The sequence below is a fragment of the Arvicanthis niloticus genome, chromosome 6 (genome assembly GCF_011762505.2).
Source record: "Arvicanthis niloticus isolate mArvNil1 chromosome 6, mArvNil1.pat.X, whole genome shotgun sequence".
Taxonomy (NCBI): domain Eukaryota; kingdom Metazoa; phylum Chordata; class Mammalia; order Rodentia; family Muridae; genus Arvicanthis; species Arvicanthis niloticus.
In genome coordinates, this window is record NC_047663.1 from 107,746,027 (window position 1) to 107,755,149 (window position 9,123).

A 9,123-nucleotide genomic window follows, 5' to 3' on the forward strand; every position below is an offset into this window, starting at 1 on the left:
GACATTGGGGCTGTGATCCAAAAGAAGCCCCTGTAGGTCCAGTGACTAAAGAACACTCCTCCTTATAACACATTCTGATCCAGGAGTGAAATTTTTTTCCTCCCCCTTCTCTTGTGAATTGGATCTACTGTACAAGTCCTCCATGCTATGATTTTTGTTATCTCATTGTAGCAAAGCTAGCCTTGCTTCAAAATATGGACCATTGAGCATGGATATTCAGGATACTAATTAGGATCCACACTCATTCTCTGAACTCCTAAAGAAGCAAAACAGTAGTAGTCTCATTCCACATATTGGGTGCAAATGGCAGTTGGGCCTTTTAGGCACAGCTCACATGTAGATTAGCCTCTGGGAGGCTCACAGTCCTTGGATAGTTCTGTCATGCTAAGGATCCAGAGCAATGGGCTAATAACTTGCTTCTTGTACAACAGAAGAAGTTACAGAGCTCCTGGAAAGGTCTGTTGTGGAACACTGGTTTCTGGGTATAATACACACAACCTTTGCAGCACCCATGGCCACTCAACAACCTATTGAAATCAGTTCTGTCCAGAGATACTCACAAAAGGTGAAAGTAGCATCATCAGACCACCTCTTGAATTTTCACCCACTCCCTCATGCAGTGTTAGTCACATCTCTCAGTAGTCTCATTTCAGGAGGTATTTTAGGATATATTGATCATTGTGGATTAACTGGAGGAGAAACTCTATACATCTGTGAGGAAGTTGTCATCAACCTATGGTGAGATGTTTCAGTGATGTGCTGGTATGGGGTTACCCATGTGCTGCAAGCAAGCACAGTAATTATTGGTTCAATAAATTGTACTGTGATGAAATTCTACATTCATCTGTCACTGTGACCTATCATGTGTAAGTAGAAGTTTGTTTATATCTCAATAGGAAATGTTCACACATGACACAATAAAGACTTCAAGACACCTCATTTGACTCAAGGCACCCTATGAAGGGTATCTGGAGGGAACACAGTTGTAACTTGGGAAGGGGTTGGATCCTCTGATATCTTCTGTTATCTTCTGTTCTCTCCTCCAGGAAACATTTATCCTGTGGTTGATAATCATTGCCTTGGACTGCATAGGGACATAGAACAGATGAGCTGACCTTTCTCAGTACATAAATCATGTGATGCTAAGTATAGCTGTAAGTAATTTAATCCACAGGTAGAATCCAAGTTCATTTAAGGTATTTCTTCAAAGTCACTTGATGCCATGATGTTTAAAGATGGTCCAAGGAGGATTGGATTACAATTGTACGTAAATGACGTCAGCATAATGGATTGTTACATTCAAAAAAGCCAAACACTTAGTTATTTAGAACTTTAATAGAGATGAAGAGAAAAATTTTCCTGTCTGTTTAGGCTTAAACACAAGTTTGCATTTTTGGTTTTATGTCTTCAGGTCTCTTTTTCCCTGCAGGATATGACTACAAGTAAGCGAATTCTCAGATAGTAAAGGCATCAGCAGCAAAGCCCATCTTCCACATGCATAGGCCACAGTCACTGTTTATGGTCTTGTACCAGAGCCACCATCCATTAGCAGAGGCAGAACCTAAGGGCAGTACTAAGAATTCAGGTTCTTGTAGTGACACACATTGGCCAATATACACATGTATCCCTGTAATCCTCATCAACCTTTTATCCCCTCACTGGTCACCATGCACATTCCTGCCCCTGTCCTTCTCTCCACCTGCCCACTACTAAGCTCAGTGACCTCATGTATCACGGCATACCATGATCTCCATGGAGACTTGTGAGGTGAAGGTGAAGTCCTTTCTGCCTGACAATCAAGGACAAGTCTGAGCATCTGCTTATCAGAGAGCTGGAGCCAAATGAATCATTCTTGACACATAGAACCTGGATCTATCTACCACCTTTATTGAAAACAAAGGAGTGAGGAGGGGTGGGTGTGGTTGGGAGGCCCTGTCCTCTCTGGGTACCAGGAGATCTAACTGCTGTTGCAGAGGGAGAAAGTTCTCTCAGTGCCAGGTTCACACATAGTCACTGCAGGGATTTATCTGTGTACTAGGATTTTTTGTCCGGTTCACAGGAATCTATATGTAGACCCAGAGAAAAGCAATTAGATTGTAGGGTGTTGACATGACCACTGTCCTACAGAAAATCATTAATATAAGGGAAAGTAAGTTAGTAAAAGCTTTTTTATTACCATCATAAGGAGGGTTGATGATGCTTGTTTTGTTCAAGGCTAGTCTGGTCACAAATTCTTCAAAATCCATGAGCAATGTTGAGTCTGCAGTGTAATTGCGGCGACCTACAGGCCAGATGAGGATGGCAAGAATTAGGTGGAAAGGATTCTCTCTATAGTTGCTCACATGTCCCTTGTAGTATTTAGTGACATAGGCAGATTCAAGCAACAGATGGGGTGGTTTCTCACAAAACTCTCTGAGAAGGATGCAGGCCACAAAGGAGCAATCAGGAGGGACTCAAGTTCATGACTTATTTGGGAGGTGTACCACATAAGCACATAGTTGTTTGAAACTGAAGCAGTCAGTGAGTTTTTCTTCAATGGTTTCTTATGAAGGTTCCCAACCACTCATTCATGGAGGGCAGAAAATTATTTCAGAATTTCAGCTACATCAGATCTTGAAGTCAGAGATACCATGACTTACTATATTTATTCCTCCAGGAATTAAGGCAGTGTTTGAATGTGACAGCTTGGGAAGCATGGAGTGGGAAGGAGAGGTATCCACCATTGACTAAATCTCTGCCTCTGTTCTGTTCTCAGGTCCTGTTAGCAGGACACCATCCTACAAGAAGCCCTCTGTAATACATCTTATGCCTCTAAAATGCACATTGAAGAAGACCTCTTGTATTGTCCTTTACCCAGAATAATATTTTATATAAGCAAAGTAGGTGAGCATGTAGAGACATCAACAGGTTTTAGACAGCACCATGGCCCCTGGAGTCCTTGGTTACAATGTGAAGTTGAGGCCAGTGGGCATCAGTAGGTGTTTCTGCTTATGTCTCCATGTCTAGGCCAAGACACCTTACAAACCCCTGTTAAAATCTCATACATATACAGCCTGAAGAGGCTAATGAGGTTAAAAGCAAGAGAAAGAAACGAACATGCACAGGAATGCTGAATTAGAGCAGGGGAGAGAGCCCAATGGAAGACCTTGAGAGGAAAGACCCTGGGGGGGAAACCACTATTAATTTTCTGGAAGTGTTTTGAAGTTTATGAAAACCTTCGGGGATCAAGAAGAGGATAAGGTCTCAGAGGTTGTTGGTGGCAGGTGGAGGACAGGTATTCAACTCTCAGTGGATACTTTGGAGTTGTGTACATTGCATGGCAGTGTCCAAAATGTGAAGAGAGGCAGCTTAGGAATTTAAACCAGAAGAGCTACCTAACCAGTAAAGTGACTAATCTGTCAGATAAATCTCTACATGCTTTATTTTTGGCTTTAAGTCTCTGTCTTTGTCTCTCTGTGTCTGTCTTTCTTTCTCTCGATGTGTGTTTGAACCTGCACATGTCCATGCACTGTTCAGAGGATGATGGTAGGACTCTCCACATTACCTTTTTGAGAAAGAGTATCAAAGCATTTTTTTTGGCTGTGCTAGCTGGTGAACAAGGGATTTTTAGGAATGTGCTTGCATAACAAGCATGCTCAGTAGTGCCAAGCTTTGCATGTTACTTCTGTGTGATATAAGTAGCAGAGAAAGCATTGCTAGCCTCATAGCCAAGACCATGTTGTTATCTCTAACATATTCTGTATGCTGTAAACTGTTCAAGTGAAAGAGAAGGAAATTTCAAGTTTTTTCCTTCCAAGCACTCATCAAAACTAAAACCTGAGTCTTCGTTTAACTTATTTAAACTGGTGATGAGCTGTGGGTATCAGGATCTCAGAACTATGTGGCCATAGGGGAGTATCTTGTAAACAAAAGGGTGTTGAATGGGGTTCTGGTGTTATGGCATTAGCCACTGGAATCCAGTCCTATCATGATACATGCACTGGTCTCCAGTGGATAAGCAATATACCCAGTGACAAAGGATTTCACCTACATTTCTACTCAGGGCAGAGGTGCAACAAAGTTTGACTGAGAGTGAATAAATGATGCTAAGGATGGGTGGATGTGCTTGGATGTAGGTCTTAGACAATAGGAGTGGTCATATGAATGCTGAGGCTGACAAATCCCTCTCACAAAGAGCCAGAAAGCACAGCAATGACTCACAGGCAAGGAGAGGAAAGTAGCAAGCAATTCTGTGCCAGTGCCCCAGGAAGCCATTACCAACATTGGACGCACCCATGAGCATTGCCATCTTCTGGTGTACATCATTGGTTTTACTATTTAAGCAGGCTATACCAAAGTTCTCCCCTCCAATGAAATATATGGCAACATAGTGCCACATCCCTGCAGAGAAAGAACAAGACTTGTAACTGCAATGTATTCCTCAAAAGAGTCTGTGAAATGAAACAATGTAAATATAAAAACCTACACAGAGTGAAGTAGCAAGAATAGTTCTTTGCTTCATTCATGGCCATCTTGAACTCAACACACCCAATGGGTTTCCTAAACATGGAGCAGAATCACTACTTTACACCTGCCCTATTCAGATCCACAGCTCAGTGCACAACAGTCAGGTGAGCCCAGCCCTTCCCCACAATGTGTGTGTGTGTGTGTGTGTGTATTATAAAAGCTAGCCACATTCTCAGGCTTCTCACAAACCTCGTGTTCCCATATTGTGTTCTATGTCACACTAGTATGGAAACCATAGGTACAGATATGTGCACGACTGATGAAAAAAATATACTCTAAGTTCAGAGCAATCTTCCCACCAACCCATTCCAGACCATTTTTTCATGAGGAGGGTAGGGTATGCCCTTGGTCATTAAAGGTTTCACCAAGGGCCTATCTCAAAAGATCCTGCCCATTATTCACCCCCACACTCCTAAATGACTTCAGAACCCACTGAAATCCTGAACAGCCTGAGACTGCCTTTCTACACAGAAGTAAGCTGTGTGGACTCTGATTTCTCAAAGATCTAGAGCACTGTGTTTGGAATGTCCTGTTATTCTCAGTGTGCCCAACTACAAAATGTCTCAGCTGAGACACTGTCTCCTCTGCTAAGGTCAGTTTTCCTGGGAACATCATTTCTGTAGTTACAGAAGTCAACTGATACATTTCTCAGACAGGATAAAAGGACTCCACTCTCATATTCTCCGTTTAGCTGAAGTCAAGGGCATACATGTGGTGAGGATGAGAAGACCATGCAGCTAAGAACCAAGCAGAAAGACTGAGGCCAGGTACTCACGAGATGTTCATCCTGAACTCCAAGTAGCCAATTTTGTTTTTGGCCAAGACAAAGGGTGGCAGCGGGCTTCTCAGCTTTGCTTCTGGGAGAGGAAGATTTCCTGCCCAACGAATTATGTACCAATCTCCTAAAAGCTAGATGGGGGGAATCACCACTGAGGAGGACATGAAGGACAGAGATAGTGTCAGGCAAAAGGATTTTAAGGTTGTAACTGAAGTGGGGGCAGAGGAGAAGTTTAGAAACCATCTCAGTGCATGCTGAAGGATCAGGGAGAGCTTGGTTATGTCCAGCCCCTCTGGATCACTGGATGATTACCTTGTTTCAGACAAGGTTAGGCAGAGATCTCCTGGGAGATGCTATTCCCGGGATTGTATGTGGCCATGGGCCACAAAAAACACTTAAAAGAAATAGAAAAAAAAGTCACCTACAATATAAGTAGAAAAAGATATAAAATGACTGTCCATAGGTAGATAATGCCACTATAAACTTGCTAATATTGGGTCGCTGATAACCATAGCTGTGTGTATCATGCTCCTGGCATCCTCTCTTTGTATCTTTCTACTGTCCAGGACTACTCACTAAGGAGGGAGTTATCAATGCTCTCCCCAAACTCATTTCTACTTATTGGTATCCATGCACCACAGAAATTCTGATGTGCCATTTAAGTGAGATTTATGTGGGATTAAAGGAAGGTCCTGGGGAGTCCAAGCTGACAGATGGAGTCAGTTGGTCTCTATATGTCAGAATGACCAGACATATGCTTTTGTAGCTCATCCTATACCTGTGGATATTATCCACCTTGCAGATAAAATGAAAATACCATATTGGATGGCAGATCCTAGGAAATAACAAGAACTATCTCACCAATGCCCATCAAAGAACTCAGAGTATTATCAAGTTTAGCATCATGATGCTAAAAACCTGGTTCACACATTTAGCCCGTGCAAAGATCTTACCTTGTCTGTTTTGGCACACTGATAATGATTAATAAGGCATCCCACAGAGTGCACAGTCAGGCTTATGGTCAGCAAGAACAGCATCATGGTGCTTCTGTCTACCTGGCCTCTGTGAAGCATATTTATTTTATATTGGATGCCAGACACTCCCATCAGACCTACACAAAGGCTCCATACATGCTGTGAACTGATTGTACTGTTTTATTTGGATCTCTTGTGTGACATAGACATGATAATAAATGAGAAGTCAAGACTGTTGGGAAATTCAGTCAATGCCCCAACTCCTAACCTTTCTTGAACCTTGGAAAGACAGAGATCAACAGTTCTGAGACAGGGTGACAATTTATGTAGGAGACACCTGGCTCTGCCTTTAATAATTTTGAGGAAACCTTTTGGGGAGGGGGATGTGTTATCAGAATCAGAAATTCTGTTGGAGAACCCATAGCCAGAAGGTAGCCAGGGCTCCTGTGTTCCCACCCTTGCATGGTCAGGCCCCATTCCCACCATTCAAAAGAGCTTCCATACCTCTGCATATTCTCAAAACTCTCATATTCAAGTGTAGCCACAATACTCTCTCCATATTGTAATACTGGACAAACTGTTCTGCAGCCACGGCAACTTGAGAGCTGAGCTGCACCCTCTTTCTCCAGCACCCTTTCTTCTGTGCCTTCTCTTCCATGCTGCATTAGACTCAGTAGGACTCTGAAGACTGCCTTACCCTCCACAACCTCATTGTTGTCTCCCTCTGCCTCCTAGGAGCTGGGCTTCAACAATGTCCCCAAATCTAACTCACCTTTTCTTAGATCAACAGCTTTTCCTTTCTCCACACTCCAAGAGAAATTCAGGATCAGAACATGGATTGGAGCCTCTTGGAGGTCCCCACTCTTTTCTTCTCCCTTCTTTTTAACACCACCAAAAATTAGTTGTCCTGCTTTTTGGAGATGTGTTCCAGTGTATATGTAAATGTTTACATTTTCATGTGATGTTGGGCAGCTATATGTAAGAGTGCACAAGTCTGTTTCTCTCTCTGTGGTCAAGTGGATGACTATCTTTCCATGTCAGGGTCTTTGTCTGTGCCTGTGTTGGTGGAGTGTGCACATTGTTTTTATGTGTGTCTATTTTTCTGTGTAAACATATCAGTGTATGCATTCATATCTTTAACTGTATCATCTTTTGTGAATATGTGATCCTTTGTCATAGTACATCTTTGGACTCTCTCTCTCTCTCTCTCTCTCTCTCTCTCTCTCTCTCTCTCTCCCTCCCTCTCCACCTCTGTTTCTGTATGTGCATGTGTGTGGGCATTTGTGAGTGTGTGTGTGTGTGTATGTGCGTTCATGTGAGAGGGTCTTTGAGTGAAAATCATGTGCATCTGTGCATATAGTTTTGTGTTTATGTTCATTTTACCTGGAGGTTTCTCCCAGGCACTTGTATCTGAATACTTCTGCAATCAATAAGAAATATGTGCCCCCAAGTCTCAGGAGAAGACAAGGGATGCTGGTAGAATCCACCTTTGAGTCTTAGTAAATTCTTGAAACTTCATGATGCAAACAAACTAGAGCCATCTGCCATGGTTCAACTGTTTCAGGCACTGTAAATGGATATAAGTCCAATGTATTCACATATGAGAATTCTAAGGAATATGTAATAAAAGAAAATAAAATTTAGAGAAGAAACTAATAAGATTGAAAAGTAAAGAACAAGGCAAACAGTCAAAAAGTGAGACTTAAAAAATGAACAAGTTTGAAGAAAATTAACTAAAATAATCAAAACAAAAAGAAACACAAATTAATATATTACAAAATAAAACAATGATTTTACATCAGATGGTAAACAAAATTGAAAGGATCATTACTTTTCTATGTACTATATCACAATATAATATATCATTATGGGTGTTATCACTAAAGTCAACAGAGAAAAGGGTGTCCATATTCTTCAAGCTTACTCAATAACCAGTTGGAATATCAGCTAGTCAGTAATACAAAAAAAAAGATAAAAGGGCTATAAATAATAAAGAAGTCAAAATGTCAGTATTTGGTAGTGTCTTTGAAGACTCCTGTGGGAAACTCTTAGAATGAATAAACACTTTCACAAAAGCATTAGTTTACAACTAAAAGGTACAAAACAGTAACTTTGCTATGTACTGTATCACTATTACAATAGTGTACACATGGATGACATAATCAGGGAAAACCCAGTGTCATAAGTTCAAAAAATAATAAACTCAGTGCCTTGGAATAAATCTACCAAAAAAGTAAAAAACAAACCAAAAAGTTCTAAAATGAAGTTTTACATGAAAATAGATAAAATGCAAGTTTTTACACTGAAATGTTAAATTGAAGAAGACATTAGGGAATAGAAATACTTCCCATGCTCACAGTTAAGCAGATTTAATAGTATAACAGTTTCTACATTATAAAATATACTATTCACATAAAAGCCATTAACATTTTTCACAGAAATAAAAGCTATTCCAAAATTTATATGGAAACACAAAAGTTTCCATGTAGCCAAAGAAATCCCGAGTATAAGGAAAAACTTCAGAGGCATCATTCCTCTAGATTCCTAGTTACAATACAATAACTGATACATTATGCTATTGACAGCAAATAGAAACATAAACTGAAAGAGAATGTGTAGAGGGCTTTGGAATGGATTTATGACTTGTGACTATCTGATTCTTGACATCTATGCCAACAAACTACATTGGGAGAAAGAAAGTTTCAACAAATGCTGATGGTGACCAGAAAGTCAGGTCTGAGAATGAAAATGGATTTCTACCTCACCCTGTGAGAAATTTATGCAAAGATCTTAATGCACTTTCTGGAACTCTGAAATTATTAGAGAGAGTAAGAAAAGACACTTCAAGAGACGGACATAGGGTGG

General features: G+C 40.8%; 1 protein-coding gene across 3 annotated transcripts; it reads right to left on the reverse strand.

The window, feature by feature from the left end:
• Nucleotides 1-1,316: 1,316 nt before the first annotated feature.
• On the reverse strand, nt 1,317-6,331 carry LOC117709926 (uncharacterized). Of its 3 annotated transcripts, none has more exons than XM_076937669.1 (6): nt 6,238-6,331; nt 5,282-5,415; nt 4,466-4,539; nt 4,273-4,380; nt 2,177-2,281; nt 1,317-1,561 (listed from the first exon to the last, which is right to left on the reverse strand). In XM_076937669.1, the coding sequence occupies exons 1-6, from the start codon at nt 6,322-6,324 to the stop codon at nt 1,455-1,457; spliced, it is 615 nt and encodes a 204-aa protein (XP_076793784.1). In that variant the 5' UTR covers nt 6,325-6,331; the 3' UTR covers nt 1,317-1,454. The 3 variants fall into 3 exon arrangements, with proteins under 3 accessions (XP_076793784.1, XP_076793785.1, XP_034360251.1); XM_076937670.1 differs by lacking the exon at nt 1,317-1,561 and adding an exon at nt 1,782-1,816; XM_034504360.2 differs by lacking the exon at nt 1,317-1,561 and adding an exon at nt 1,867-2,063.
• Between the last annotated feature and the right edge of the window lie 2,792 nt (nt 6,332-9,123).

Excerpts from the sequence above, each read along its gene's own strand:
- LOC117709926 (XM_076937669.1), bottom strand. The coding sequence starts at position 6,324 with ATGATGCTGTTCTTGCTGACCATAAGCCTGACTGTGCACTCTGTGGGA. Across the intron at positions 5,416-6,237 it reads AGTGTGCCAAAACAGACAAG|CTTTTAGGAGATTGGTACAT; the intron begins GTAAGATCTTTG and ends CCCCCCATCTAG. Across the intron at positions 1,562-2,176 it reads CATCAACCCTCCTTATGATG|GTTCTGCCTCTGCTAATGGA; the intron begins GTAATAAAAAAG and ends TACTGCCCTTAG.